This window comes from Ambystoma mexicanum, chromosome 6q, assembly GCF_040938575.1.
Source record: "Ambystoma mexicanum isolate Mex_15411 chromosome 6q, UKY_AmexF1_1, whole genome shotgun sequence".
NCBI lineage: Eukaryota > Metazoa > Chordata > Amphibia > Caudata > Ambystomatidae > Ambystoma > Ambystoma mexicanum.
The window spans coordinates 354,635,294-354,651,376 of record NC_090937.1 but is presented as its reverse complement, the minus strand read 5'-3'; the positions used below and the strand labels follow the sequence as shown (position 1 = coordinate 354,651,376).

At 47.1% G+C, this 16,083-nt stretch overlaps 1 protein-coding gene across 2 annotated transcripts in view; it reads left to right on the top strand.

Moving 5' to 3' along the window:
* Positions 1 to 14,905, top strand: part of LOC138515511 (thioredoxin-like) — a 574,178-nt gene extending 559,273 nt beyond the window's left edge. For both annotated transcript variants that reach the window (XM_069630317.1, XM_069630316.1), the window contains one exon: positions 14,715 to 14,905. In XM_069630317.1, coding sequence (XP_069486418.1) covers positions 14,715 to 14,777 — 63 coding nt within the window. In that variant the 3' untranslated portion in view covers positions 14,778 to 14,905. The remainder of the gene's footprint in view (positions 1 to 14,714) is intronic.
* The last annotated feature ends 1,178 nt before the right edge of the window (positions 14,906 to 16,083 follow it).

Here is a 16,083-nt window from a genome sequence, read left to right as displayed (position 1 = left end):
TTCACCACATACATAAGCGGGGATCGCCACTTTGCATGATGCCTAAGTTTCAGCCAGGGATTGGCATGGAATAGAATACCAAGAAAAAACAAGATGCTATTATTGGGAACGTAAAAAGCCCAGTTGAATACAGATGGAACTCACAGCATCTGATCATTTCAAGGGTGGTTGCTTCAATAATAGAAGAAGAACGAAAGGCAATTACATACCTTAGCCAATACAAGATGACATCCAGATGTATACTGAATAAATTGAAGACTCGCTTTGACAGAGAGTCTCGACATTGCTTAGTGTGGCATGACATTTTTTACTGGGCATCTATGGCAAAGCAAGCAACCATGGTGTTATTACGTTACTAGACTGCCATTTTAGTGCAGCCAATCTAGCCATTTCCTACTGTGGCATTGCATTTATTACTCATCATTTATGATAAAGCAAGCATAAGTGTTATAGGTTGCTAAACTGACCTTTTGGTGGAGCCAATCTAGCCATTTCCTACCGTGGCATGCAATATTTCTGCTGGTCATCTATGATAAAGCAAGCATGATAAGTGTTCTTAATGGCCTAGACTGGCCTACATTGGAGCCAGTTTGGAGATGTTTCCTTATTGTGGCTTGGCATTTGTAATGCCAAAGCCAACAGGAGGATGCTCTTTCTTGGGGCCACTGGCATATATTGGCAGATCCAGCTTGGACATATTTGCTTATATTATCATTAGTGGCATTATGCACAAAGCAAACATGAGTATGTTCTTACAATGGAATACTGGAATACATATATATTTTCTTTTTTTCTTTTTTTAAAAAATGTATTGTGCATTTGGTTAAACAAAAATTATAAACCTTAAGCACATACACATAAAATCCTGAGTAGCACTACATACATGGTAAAAATGAAGTCACAAAGATCCAACATGTTAAAACCATTCCAACGATTGCCTTACATCTTAATAAGAACAGTGAAAATCAGACAGAAAACCATTTCAAGTATTTTCTTTTCCTTCATAAAACCTGTATCAAAATTCTCCATATGTACAGAGTAATTATTCTAATGAGAAGTCAAATAGTGCTGACTAGAATTTCCTTCCAGGTATGGAATGGGGCTACAGTACATACAAGGGATTCGGCACTGAATAAATAGCTCCAGAACTGGTCCGTATTCATGGATTCAATACTGGAAATCATGCTAGAGTAGCCCTTGATGTATCAATTGGGTAGTTTAGGACAGCTAGTGACTAGGTGCCCTGTGGTTTCAACTTCGCTGGAACAGAAACGACAGAGCCTTTCCTCATATGGAGTCCCAGTTCGGCGACATAGAGCCTCTCTAGTAGGGAGTATATTAAAACACATATACATGATAAATCTCCTAAATTGGTAGAGGCAGGGCTTAACTAGGTATGTTCAAGGTGTGTTATATTGAAATCCATGTCTAGAAAATTCAAAGAGAGTGGTCTTGGTATGTAGTCGGCATAGATTGAAGTCGGTAGCCTAGACTGCAGTGTGTCTTTTAAGTTTTACAATACTTGCAGGAGTGCCGATCAAGTCTGTGATGCCTATGTTGATTTCTCTCAAGAAATGGTTAGCTCCCAGGTCCTGTAGGTAAGGATTCTTATTGTTTTGGTTACAGTGGGCCGTGATGAGACCCTTCAGAGAATCTATATTAAGATTGGTGGACAAGAGCGATAGAAAGAATTTACAGCGCAATAGGTAGCATTGCGCTCTTAGGGATATGAGACCAAGTTCCAATCGCAGCGCTTTAATAGGTACTGAATTGGGGACCCCCAGATAATTTTTGCCTCCAGGGTTCCAACCATTTCATTTTAGGCTCAGGTATAGCAATGGTGCCGTATAATATCCCCAGTATCACACCAGTTCTGTAGATGGAAATCATGCCTTCAATGTTATATCCACCTTTTCTTCCAACACATTTTCTGAGATTCCACCATTTTTTTTTAGAACCTAGAGTGTAGTGTAATCTCCATAGTGTGTGTTACTCGGACGATCTTTAACTGGGAATCCAAGATATACGCAGCTTACAACTACTTCCACTGCCACTTCTCCCACTTTCCAGACAAAGGGTGTTTTCTTTTCCCTCCTTTTATTGCCACAAGTAACAATTTTGATTTTGTCAATAGTGATAATGAGGTTGTTCTGTTGGACATAAGTGGACAAGGCCATGATGGAACGTAGCAGACCTTTGGGAGTGCGGCCCAACAAAACCATATCGTCTGCATAGCCGAGCCATGGCACTGGAGTGCAACCCAGTTTTGTAGGAAAATGTCTAGCCTTATCAATACCTGTGGCCATGTCAAATATATACAGCTTGTAGAATAGAGGAGCGAGCACACATCCCTGCTTCAAAACATTGTTAGTGAAAATGGGCCTGGAAAGAAGCCTGCTTGATTTACACGCGCCATCACTGAATTGCTTGCGTAGAGTTCTCTGATCAGATATAGTAATCTGGGGTCAATGCCCCAGTTTATCAATTCATCCCAGAGGTGATCGCGAGGCACGGTATCAAAGGCCTTAGAGAAGTCTACATACAAGCAGGCATACAGTTTATTTTCTCCCCTTCCCAAATCCACTTCGGCAGTCAGACTTTGAAGTGCGCAGATGTTTAATGTGGTCGCATGATCTTTCCGAAAACCAGTTTGATACCTATGTAATAGGCTATGCTCTGCCGCCCACTTATTCAGCTTTTTACAGAGGGGTGTGGAAAATATTTTTTGGCTGGAGTCTAGCATGGCCAATAGCCTATAATTAAGTGGGTTGGTCTTATCTCGCTTCTTATAAACTGTGACCAGCATGGATTGTCTCCAGCTGTCAGGGATGTCTCCAGTGTTAATGATGTGTGAGTAGAGACAGCCCAGGATATCGGATTGGCTTTGATGCTGGCGTTGGCGATACCGTCTGGTCCTGGGGCCCTGGAATTCTTCAAGTCCCTGATTATGTAGGGAATATCATCAACGTCAAAATCCATCAACCGCTCCAGTTTAGGGCAAGAGAATGAAATGATACCACCATAACAGGCCTCAAAATACAGGTTCCTTATTGCAGCCACCCAACATTGTTCTGAGATTGCATTATCCTCTAAATGAGTAGAACCAGCAGTGTAAGTTTTAAACATGGCCCAAAACCCATTATTTTCATTAGTGTGTAGCAGGTTAAAGAGGAGCCTCCAGTTGGCATTGCACAGCAAAGTCTTACGAAGCTTTAGCCAGTTTTTGTAATGAGTGCCAATGCTTCTTATTTGCCCGTCATTCTCAATAGCCATCAGGATAGGATTCGTCCTAACTTGTGCGCGTGCCAGCTGTTAGGAAAGATTTCGTAATTGTAGGGAATTTTCCTTCCATGTGGCAACCCCTAAACTTTTTGCTATTGTTTTTAACCTTGTTCTTGACTTTGCCAGAGAAGTACAGCCTTCTGCCGCACTTCTCTGGGCTTTCGCTCTTTTCTTACGGGGAAACTGACATGCCCTTAAGACAGTCAGTACCGGGGAACGCATTTTCCCGTAGTTTCTTCTATCTTGTTGCGGCTTTAGTGCAACATGACACAAGAGGGCACTGTAAGCTAAGTTACAGCTCTCTTGGGTCTCTAGCCTTCTACAGACCCTAGATACTCTTTTAGGATGGTATTTGATCGGTGCAAGTCATTCAGGGACTCGAATGGTGGCAGCGATCGTTTTGTTTATTTTGAGCTCCTTTTGGCGTTCTGAGCACGTTTTTGCACTGAACCCAAAATGGTGGCCTGGCTCTCCAAAATGGCCAGACCACGAGGCTCCTTTGTCTTGTCCACTGACCGTCTTGCTCCCTTCACCTTCCCCAGGTCGGGCGACCCGGGGCCTTCCTTATTTGGGCATGTACTTTCCCGCGAAACGTGGTTGCTTTCGCGGGCTTCTACATGTCGTTTGTGTGCATCCAGGGTGTGGGCTGGGATGTCTGGTCCCAATACACATCCTGGGTGCCAGAGAGTCTGGGGTGGTGTGAATGCCTGGGACCACCGTGGTCCGTGATTGGTCCACGTATGGTATGTGTGTTGATGAGCGGATCTCCCATTGGCTCCCCTCCGTTTTGGCGCGAAGGGAACCGTGGATAAGAGGGAGCTGGAAACACCACTACCATGTCGATCTCCTGAGTTCTCACGAACGAAGGAATACAGGAGCCAAGTATCCTGCAACCAAGAGGCTGGACCGAGGAATCGCTGGTGACCCGCTGAAGGAATCCTCCTTTGCACTGCTGTCGTCCTGTGAAACCCTTTCCTCCTTGGATCGAACCAGAAGGCCTGTACTGGTGCTTCGACCTTTGGAATAGCAGGAACAGCTATTCCCGGCGACTTCATCATCTCCTGCCAAGTAAGCCTTCGGAAGTGTCTCTGGGCCATCCAGTTGACTGACCAGCTTACAAGGGAGTCCTGCTCTGTAACTGCCGCCAGGTTGTGTTGTATTTCGAGTCCTTGTCACTCTCCCACGCTTCGTACACTTGGCGTTCCCAAGTCTGAAGGGAGGAGTGTACATTTGGCTTGAATACACACGGCCACTCCGTTGTCCTGCTGCGGCAACAAAACTGTGCTGGTTTCGTCGATTGGGACGCCTTTCTGCTCTACACGACTACGAGGCGTTCCCTGCTATTCTGAACCTGCCAGCTGCTGAATCTACGTGGAGAAGCCTGGGTCTGCTTGCTTCGGGGACCGGTGAGTAGTTTAGCTAGGAACTGGTCGCCCTCCTGCAGTATCCCATTGCTTTTCCCTGCTGTGTAAAAACAGCACCCTTTTGACCGTACTCGCGCTCTGCTTCTGCCCGCTGTGGAGGCTGCGCTTGAGTTGCGGAACCTGTTCTCCTTCTGCTGTGCACTAACCCGAACTGCCTGACTTCCTCCGAAGAGCTTCCCCTTTTGCCCGTTGGCACCGGCGTGGCAGGTACTTTGAGCACAAGGCTCCACTCTTCGCAGGGCTCGGACTTCCATCTAGTTAGGTGCCTCTGAAGACGAACTGAGTCTAAAGCGTTATCGCACTGCCTGTTTTCCTTTCCTTTCAGGTGGACTACATATTTCGTGCTTTAAACGCTTGCGACTGTGTATTTGTATATATATTGTGTTGATATGGTATGTGTTGGTTTAATATTGTGATATTGTGATTTTCTCGCTACGGTCATTATTTTAAAGGCCTTAAAATAAATGTGTTTATATTTTTGATATAACAACTGTTTGGAGTAGTTTGTAAGCGCTCTTGCTTTGTGTGCTCATTGCGGGCTTTCAGTCACCCTCACCCCTCTTGAGACCTAGTCTTGACCGCCGCGATCGCTACCTTGATTGGTCTGGCTTGTCCAGAGGTTACCCTGTTCCAAGTAATTAGGTTGGCCTTCTGAACTTCTGCGCCACCAGGACAGAGTTCAGAAATCCGTCTTAACAAATTGGTGTACAGCGGTGGGATACGACTGAAGGTATCCAGTGTTGCGCTCGAACTAAGGCATTTCAGGTTATTCCAAACAGTACACGTAGTGAATTGTTGTAATATAACTTTAAAAAGGCCATAGTCCTATCAAACAGTATGGAAGCAAATACCTTGTTAACTTTAAATGCTTCCAAATCAGAAACGCTGAAAAAGATGTGTGCAGAGAGAGGTGTTTCCTCTCAAGGCACAAAATTGGAAATGATCCAGAGAATCGTGGCGTGGCAAGAAGCGCAGCTTGACGCTATAACTTCCGAGGACAGTGCAGAAGGTGGTGGGGCTGCTCTCACTGGCAGAACCGACGGTTCTGCCGCTGCACTGATCCATCGCGACCACGAGGACAGGGAGGATGTAATGTCTAATGTTTCCTCTGCCAGTGTTGATGGGGAGGCTATGCTTGAATTCAAGAAGCAAGAGCTGCGGTTTAGGCAGCAGGAGCTTGAATTCAGCATAGCCAAACTAAAAATCGAACAGGCAGAAAAACAGAAAGACAGGGATCACCAGTTGGAACTGGCCAAGCTTCAGGTTGCAAATGGATCCAAGGGTCCTAGACATGGGTCTGGGGCTTCCTCTCATCCACGGTTTCCAAAAGATCTGCTCAGTGTGTATGAAGAAAGGAATGACATTATGGACTGGCTGAATGCGTTTGAGTATGCATGCGAGGTTCAAGAAGTTGACAATGCTGATAAGATTGCGTGGTTGCTCAGTAGACTGCCCCATTCTGGCTGCAGTGCCATTATGGAAATGTCGAAGGCTGAGCGGGCTGATTTCGCAATGTTAAAGCAAACTCTCATTTTAAAGTTTGGGAAGACTCCGGCCCAATATTTAAAGCGTTTTCGAGAGTATAAGAAAAAGGAAGGTGGTACTTGGGTATCTTATGTCGCTGAATCTTTGAAAAACTTAACTGGCTGGGTCGAAGGTTATAAGGTTTCTACCTTCGAAGGCATGATCAATCTGGTCATGCTGGAACACATTTTTGCTTCTTCTTCCCCGGAGCTTAAGCAGCATTTGGCCGATTCGAAGGAGATAGATCCTAAGAAGCTGGCCATTGCAGCAGACTTATCCTGGTAAGCAGGAGGAAGGGAAAAAGTCCAAAGATATGGAGGGTGGGGAATCTGCTAAATCTTCTTCCCATAAGGGCCACAAAAAGAAAAACAAGGGTAAGACACAAGAGAACTCACAGGGTAGTGGAGGTTCGCCTCCGAAACAGAACTCTGGTTACAATAAGCCTCCCTACGTAAACAGACCCAATGGGGCTTGTTTTTCTTGTGGAGCAACTGACCATGTGAAGGGGGATCCCCGTTGTAAGGTTAGACCTTTGGGGGTCCACTCCGCTAATCTGGCCTTCTCCTCCTACGAGGAAGAAGAGATTACAGGAGCATCCTTCTCCTCAGACTCATTTCCCAGCGGAATAGAGGCTGAGGTAGTTTTAGTGTCCCTGGGTTCCTGGGAGCCTAAAGTCGCAGAGGCTTATGCTAGGATTCCGGATAATACCAAGCACTACTTTAAAGACAGTGTGCTGATCAATGGAGTGGATACTCCAGCTCTTAGGGATAGTGGGTGCAGTCGCACTGTAGTGGATTCTACCTTGGTAGACTCAGAGGAAGTTGCCAGAGCTACTCTGATGCCCACTAAGTTGGCTGACGGCCCCCTCCGTATGTTTCCCGTGATCCCTGTAAATCTTACTTTAAATGGTACAGCAGTCAGGATTCCAGTGAGCATTCAGAGAAACGTCCCGGGAAAGGTCTTGTTGGGCAATGATCTCAGAGCTTTAGGGCTCGTAGGAGACACTGCCGAAAGACCCTACACACGGTCTCAAGCACGGGCAGCATTGGCCAAGTCCAATACGCCGCCCCAGCCGAAGGGGAAACCCAAGGCGAAAGGAGTCTACAAGTCAAGACGAGGGAAAGAGAATATTCCCCCGAGCTCGCCTACCACTGCGGTGGAGGAAGTTGGTCAATCGCCCGGGCCTGACGAGGAGGTGGCGATGCCTGAAGTATTCGACCCCAACGATCATCCTGAACTAAAAGACTTGTTAGTTGAAGGAGGTCCTGATAGGGACGAATTCAGTAAAGGCCAACGTGAGTGCCCATCTCTGGAAGGCCTAAGGAGACAGGCCTGCTCCCAGCTTGAGGGTGAACCTCCTGGGATGCATAGGATTTACCAGGAAGGTGGACTCCTGTATAGTGAGCCCACAGAGTCTACAGAAGGAGACCATAGGAGGTTGGTGGTTCCCCTTGCTGTTAGGCCCTTCCTCCTGCAGTTGGCGCATGAAGTTCCCCTTGCTGGTCACCTCGGTATGAGGAAGACCAAGCAAAGGTTATCCATGCACTTCTACTGGCCCAAGATGGGGGAGCAAGTAGAAAGTCACTGCAGGAGTTGTGCCGCCTGCCAGTTGTCTGGTAAGGTTGGCGCGACAATCCAAGCTCCGTTGGTACCGCTCCCAGTTCTGGGGGTACCATTTGAAAGGGTAGGGATCGACATGGTTGGTCCCCTTGATCCGCAAACATCCTCAGGCAATAGGTTTATCCTGGTGCTGGTCGACCATGCAACCAGGTATCCTGAGGCCGTCCCATTTACAACTGTAACTGCCAAGCCAGTTGCAGAAGCTTTACTCGGCAGGTTTACTAGGGTTGGCTTCCCTAAAGAAGTTGTGTCGGATCATGGCAGCAACTTTATGTCGAAGTATAGGCAGGCTATGTGGAAAGAATGTGGGGTCCCCTACAGGTTCTCTTCTGCATACCGCCCCCAGACCGAAGGTCTGGGGGGGCGTTTCAACAGGACGGTAACGAGCATGATTGGGGCTCTGGAGGGGCCTCAGAGAAGAAAATGGGATCTTCTTGTTTCGTGCTTACTGTTTGCCTACCGAGAGGTACCACAGGAGGGTGTTGGCTTCAGCCCCTTTGAACTTCTGTTTGGTCATCCCGTACGGGGACCCTTAGCCATCGTCAAAGAGGGATGGGAGATGCCCACTCCCCCTGTTACTACCAATGTAGTTGATTATGTGCTAGGGCTCAGAAAACGGATGGTACTTCTGATGGGCTTGACTAGTGATAAATTGAAGGCAGGGCAAGCGCTGGTGAAACATTGGTACGACCAGAAAGCTTCCCTCATCAACTTTACACTTGGTCAGCAAGTCCTGATCATGAATCTCATAAGGCCTCGAGCTTTACAGGACAAATGGTCAGGCCCTTACCCAGTGGTGGAGCCCCTGGGTGAGGTTAACTATTCAGTGGACCTTGGAAGGCCTGGACAGGCTCCCAAAGTGTTTCACATGAATAGGCTGAAGGCTTTCGGCCCAAGCGTCGAAATCGCAGCACTGCTACTGGCTTCAGATGTTGAGGAAGAGGAGTCTGAACCTCTCCCCGACCTGTTCCCAAGCAGTCCTTCAGTTAGCTCTTTTGAGGGTGTCCGAGTGGCCCCTCACCAAAAAGGACAAGGCTCAGTGGTTTACCTTGGACATGAAGTAGGTGGAGGGAGGAGACAGCCTCTACTCAGTCAGGTACAAGCAGTACAAGACTGGCCTACCCCCACTACGCAAACCCAAGTGAGAGCCTTCTTAGGACTCACGGGTTATTATCGCAATTTTGTGGCAGACTATGGCACCATAGCTGCTCCTCTGACTGCCCTCACAACTCCGAAGAAACCCAAGAAGGTAACTTGGACCGACGAGTGTGAGAAGGCCTTCAATGGCTTAAAAGACTCCTTGTGCCAGGCCCCTGTGCTAAGGGCCCCTGATTATCAAAGACCTTTTATCGTGCAGACGGATGCCTCTGACACTGGGATAGGAGCTGTACTATCACAAGTAGATGAGAAGGGTAAGGAACACCCTATCGGTTTTATTAGTCGCCAGCTTAAGGACAGAGAGCTCAGATGGTCCACGGTAGAGAAAGAATGTTTCTCTGTTGTGTGGGCCCTAAGGAAGCTGAGGCCCTACCTCTATGGGACCCACTTCACTGTGCAGACTGACCATAAGCCGTTAAAGTGGCTAATGAACATGAAGGGGGAGAATCCAAAGTTGCTTAGGTGGTCCATAAGTCTACAAGGCTTCGACTTCACTATTGAGCATAGGCCAGGTGTCCAACATAGCAATGCTGATGGGTTGTCCAGAATGTTTTACCGACCTGAACAAGAGACTCATCCAGGGGTGGATTAGTTCCCCCTGTCCATAGTCTGGGAGGGGCGAGTGTTAGGAAAGATTTCGTATTGTAGGATATGGATAAGAGGGAGCTGGAAACACCACTACCATGTCGATCTCCTGAGTTCTCACGAACGAAGGAATACAGGAGCCAAGTATCCTGCAACCAAGAGGCTGGACCGAGGAATCGCTGGTGACCCGCTGAAGGAATCCTCCTTTGCACTGCTGTCGTCCTGTGAAACCCTTTCCTCCTTGGATCGAACCAGAAGGCCTGTACTGGTGCTTCGACCTTTGGAATAGCAGGAACAGCTATTCCCGGCGACTTCATCATCTCCTGCCAAGTAAGCCTTCGGAAGTGTCTCTGGGCCATCCAGTTGACTGACCAGCTTACAAGGGAGTCCTGCTCTGTAACTGCCGCCAGGTTGTGTTGTATTTCGAGTCCTTGTCACTCTCCCACGCTTCGTATACTTGGCGTTCCCAAGTCTGAAGGGAGGAGTGTACATTTGGCTTGAATACACACGGCCGCTCCGTTGTCCTGCTGCGGCAACAAAACTGTGCTGGTTTCGTCGATTGGGACGCCTTTCTGCTCTACACGACTACGAGGCGTTCCCTGCTATTCTGAACCTGCCAGCTGCTGAATCTACGTGGAGAAGCCTGGGTCTGCTTGCTTCGGGGACCGGTGAGTAGTTTAGCTAGGAACTGGTCGCCCTCCTGCAGTATCCCATTGCTTTTCCCTGCTGTGTAAAAACAGCACCCTTTTGACCGTACTCGCGCTCTGCTTCTGCCCGCTGTGGAGGCTGCGCTTGAGTTGCGGAACCTGTTCTCCTTCTGCTGTGCACTAACCCGAACTGCCTGACTTCCTCCGAAGAGCTTCCCCTTTTGCCCGTTGGCACCGGCGTGGCAGGTACTTTGAGCACAAGGCTCCACTCTTCGCAGGGCTCGGACTTCCATCTAGTTAGGTGCCTCTGAAGACGAACTGAGTCTAAAGCGTTATCGCACTGCCTGTTTTCCTTTCCTTTCAGGTGGACTACATATTTCGTGCTTTAAACGCTTGCGACTGTGTATTTGTATATATATTGTGTTGATATGGTATGTGTTGGTTTAATATTGTGATATTGTGATTTTCTCGCTACGGTCATTATTTTAAAGGCCTTAAAATAAATGTGTTTATATTTTTGATATAACAACTGTTTGGAGTAGTTTGTAAGCGCTCTTGCTTTGTGTGCTCATTGCGGGCTTTCAGTCACCCTCACCCCTCTTGAGACCTAGTCTTGACCGCCGCGATCGCTACCTTGATTGGTCTGGCTTGTCCAGAGGTTACCCTGTTCCAAGTAATTAGGTTGGCCTTCTGAACTTCTGCGCCACCAGGACAGAGTTCAGAAATCCGTCTTAACACCAGCGGGCACACTTTTTTCCTTACATGTATCAGCATATCAAAGGTGGACTCGTCATAGGGCTTCCCTCTATTCGACCGTTTAGTGTAACTCAAAAGTTAAGTGCCATGATGCCTTTGGTGAAAGTGCGCTATACAAGTAGTTGATTGATTGAAAACATGTCTTAAGGAGCCCAGCATCATTTTAAAGTCCCTGTTCGATTTAGGGAACCAGTGGAACAGGCTTTGCTCATTTTTTGTGATAAATTGATCTTCTTTGCAGTACATGAGCCGGTTGCCCAGGGAATTGACAGTGGCTCCGGGTGGGGGAGGAGGTTTGGGGTGGAATCGAAAGTCTGAGGAGAGTCGAGGGTTGAAGACCAGTTCAAAATCGCATGATCACTAGGGCTGGTATGATTTTCCTGTAGTGCACCCCAGTTTTCCTTTGATCTCTGATCTCTCTGTGGTTAGCCTGCTAGTGCATATGTTGGGGACATATGGTGTTGTGCTAGGCGCAGGTTCATTGTCCGTGGAACACGTAGTTAAGTGTTTCCTACAAACTGTGAGCACATAGCCCACTTTATAGACCTCCAAAGCACATGCCCATAGAAGTGCAACTACTGCAGGGGAAATGAATTCAATCAGTGCCCAGTTTGTTGAGTCATATCCTCCGTGCTTAAGTCGCTGAGTCCAGATATTTTGGACCACAGCTCAAGAAGGAAAGTGCGATTCATAAATGTGCTCTCTGGTAGAAGAGAGTTCCTCTATTTTCACCCATTTCCCCAAGGGGAGTCGCTCTGTGTGCTCATGATGGAGTAAGGGGCTAAATGTGTCAGGATTGGATTCGTTGGGTGCAGCTGTATGAACAGAATTACCCCTGCCTACTGCAGTGTTGTGAGATCGATTTGGTCCCATAGTAGGGGCTACGAAATCCCTTAGTGTGCCATCCTTTATGCTATGGCATTCCTGATAGAGGCCAGCTGCCCTCTGGGTCACATTAGTAGGCTCGAGAAGGGGAAAGGGTTCCAGGGCAGGCATGTGTCGAGGATGGCCTATTTTTCCATCATGATCGCGGATGTTAGTGTTTAAGTGGGATGGATGGCTATGTGTCTGTATATCGGTCCCCGTCGTGTAATGGTGTACAGGCATATTTGTTGTGCAACAGTAAGGCTAACTATTTATTTGTGAATCAGCCCCAATGAAGTAGTGATGACCCGATCCGCCCAACTGATGGAAAGGGGGAGGGGCAGTGTTGAGCGGTAGAATATCTGGGGGTCAGTATGAATTGCATGTCCACTATTTTCCTCCATATATGGTTTGGGGTGTCTCCCCATAGTAGCAACGCCAGTCAATACCGGCCCCTGCGTGCCCCCGGGGTGAGCTATCCTACTCATAGCAGGCTGTTTCCCCTGGTTCACCCTGGTGTCTAGAAGTCCCTGAAGTTGGACCGTTCGTGTAGTGCCATCCCTGTTTTTCTGGTTACCCTCCTGGAAGCTAAAGGTATGGCAGAGAGAGCCACAGACGGAGCTTCTAAAGTATTCCCAACAGGGAGCGTAAGCCCAAGGTAGATCCAAAGACAGAATATAAAAAGGGTCGGATCTTATTTCAAGCAATAGAGGGGTAGGACTGTGTGAGGGGCTATGGGACAACCAAGACGCACACTCCCCTAAGCACAGTATACCAAGGAATTCTACCCAACTCTGCCCCCAAAGTGGAACGTAGCGAACTGAAGGGCTACATGCCAAGAGATGACACACACTCACGACAGTTCTCAAAAAACAGTGAGCTGTAGGATTTCACAGGCTCTGCCCCGTGGATGGAATAAAAAACTGAGTAGAAGGGCTATGTGCCACAATATGACACACTGTCCCAACCGTTCCAGAAGAGTCAATAACTTAAAAGGCATTGGCTGCCATGTGAGCTCTGCATAGTGATCAAGTGAGTGCAATTACACAGGAGGAGGGGAACTCACCCACAGTGCTTCCCTCGGTAGATAGTGGATCCACTGAATGCCGTACGCCGCACATCAAACACTCAAGCACACACTGCTGCTGCACGCCCCGCTGCGCTTTGCGCAGGTGCTGTGCATTTATGGAATAGTCCTTCCTCCTAGGTGGTTAGAAATAAAGATAGGACTGCCAATGGCCGATGGTCCACTCCACAGAGGAAAAGAAGGTTGCTCCATGAGTATCTTCACCCAAACACACACTGCTGCTGCACACCTCGCCGCACTCCATGTAAGGGCTGTGTATTTATGCAATAGTCCTTCATCCTAGGAAGATAGGATAGCCGGTGGTCCATTCCACAGAGAAACATAAGGTTGCTCTGTCAGTATCTGCACCCAAACACACACTGCTGTCGCACACCGCACTGTGCTCCGTGCAGGCATCATGTATTTATGGAATAGTCCTTCCTCCTAGGTGGTCAGGAATAAAGCTAGGACTGCTGATGGTCCGCTCCACGGAGGAAAAGAAGGTTGCTCTGTCAGTATTTGCAACCAAACACATACTGCTGCTGCACACCGCCTGCCATATATTGGTGCAGCCAGAATGGAAATGTATGGGCACAGCCCACGCGAACATGTTTTTTACTTTCATATATTGTAGGCAAAGGGATGAAAATGTGTTGGGAAATACTCCTGTTCACTGTTGGTGACTTGCATCTATTGTTTTTTTCACGAATTACCCTACAAAACTGATTGTAAACTGTCAGTCTTTTTACCCAATTTTTCTGAAAAAAAGTGTTGTATAATGCACCAGTTTAACCCATTATACAAAAAGATTTCTTGGGGGGAGAACCCCCCGCCTGATCCTCCTTTCGTTGGTTTGAGCACCCTTGCTACACTTGGTCGCTCTGTGATACTTGTGGCAAATATTTACCCCACTTCAATTGAACAATTCACCAGTTGCCACTGGTTTTGGTACATTTTGGTGCCAGGTGCCTGACAGGGCGCCCTTCTTTCTACAGTAGGTGAAAGATTTAAGGGTGGATAAAAAAACATTTATATTTCACCTAGCTCAGTGTGTGCATGCACCTGCAGCGGCATGAGCATCCTGGGCATTGCACATACCTGGTGGTCTAGGCCGGCCCGGGATGCGGCACGTCGCATTCTTTGTTGAGGAGCTTGGCGGTGGCCCCCTCTGCATGGCTCACAGGAGGGTCCACAAATGTTGTGTTACGCCACTCACTAGGATACAAGAACGCCTCTAATTCTCACATTTCTGAGTACTCTATGTGTACCGTTATAGGTGTGAGGTGCACCAAAGTACAAATAAACCGCACCCAATGCTTAGTTTTTGGAAAGAGAGCGGCAGGGACATGACAGGCTTGCATGCTTTCATTATTAGGTAGGCCTGCACTTGTCCGTCCATTAAATAATAATATCACTTTTTAAAGAAGTGATTCGTGCCGGATTCCCCCGCCTTTTAAGTGCTATCATCGATTACTCACCTCAAAGGTACCCAATTTGTCAGCCTAAATATGAGGACCATTGTCAATGTTCAAACTTGCGATTAAAGTATGCACAGATTTTTCCAGTGATTGCTTGACTCACAGAGCTATCTTTTTGGCGAATTGTAAAATCCTTAAACATGCAAATCATCTCCTATGTTATTTACGAACATTGCCCTCATGCTTCTGTATCCTGGCTATCACAAAAACCTGGCAGGACTGTACATGTCCTGCTGTTATCCCTTTGAGGGCCACAATAAATAAACCTATTTTTCATGTTTTTTTTCTTTTGTGTTTCTTTTTCCTACAGCTCGATGAATTCAGTGGCTCCAAGGCAGAGGCACTGGAGAACAGGATCAGGGAGCTGATGTAACAGCAGCCAACTTCCTCGACTAGAATCTCCAGCGTCATGAGACAACACCTTTGAAGCTAAGATTGGACGGTAGCCCGATGCCAAGCACACCCGCCCCGTGATGCAGTAAAGCAACAGTGGAACACTGACGGCTGTTTGTCTTTTGTTAACAGATTATATTCCAAAGGCAATTGAAATGGTCTGAAAAATTATTTGCTAAAAGCATTTACTTTGCCTGCGATTGCTTTTCTCGCGTAATAATAATATAAACTCTAAGCAGCTTCCTACAAAGCCACATACATGCGTCACTAGGGAGGTGGCTAACTGGGCCTACAAACAGCAAATCTGTCCCCATTGCAACTGTATGGCTTCACTTGAGAGAGCAAAACAAATCCTCCATGGCATTAACGTTCATATACATCTATTTTAATATATGTTTGTTTAAATGGGTTGTATAGTATATGCAGATACACTAGCATTATATAAAGTTAAATTCGGCCTTCCCATTTGTCATTTTCTTGCATATTCAGCACACCAGTGTTTGGCAGCCATCTTGTTTTCATGCTACAGGCTTCCTTGTCTGTTTTACGCCGTGTATATCCCAGCCGTGCTGGCTGCTCAGTTCATGTGTTCTTCAGCTTCAATGCAATGGAAAACCACACGATGTTACTTCTATGCCTCCTTTACAATGTCCCTTAATTGGTATTAGGGGGGCACTGCTCTCCAGAAAATGAATATTCTCTGAGAGTAATCTAAATATAGAGCACACAGGAAAAGATATAAAAGCTGACACACATCACTCATGCATCGTCCCGACAAATGAAATATTGCACACTGACTGTGCGGAAAGGCTGTGTTCGCAGAGTGAGGTGCTTAAAGTTGTGCAAATGTTTGGGCCTTTCTATAAATTGTGGAGCAAAAGAGTAAAGTTACATAAACCCGGGGTAATACTGCTATGTCACTTATATAAGAATACCAAATAAAGGTTAAGGCTAAACCCATCCTCTTTAGGAACAGAAACGCTATGGTTGTGTTATTTCATACGTTTAACATCCAGTAATACTGGAGGGCCAGTTCCTCCACACAGATGTTTTAAATAAGGGATATTTCTTATGACACACATTAGAATGGATGAAGTGTGTAGTATAAGGTAGGGTTGGGGTGCCGGCACGATGGTGCTCCAATGCCCATGGGCACCTTCCAGGAAGAGAAATGCAGTGTCAACTCCCTTCTTCCAGAGGCCGGGAGAGGCAGTGTGGGGCCCACACTGAAAGCCATCCACACTGTTAAGGCATCTGGTTGTCTGGGTGGCCTTCCCCATCCCAGG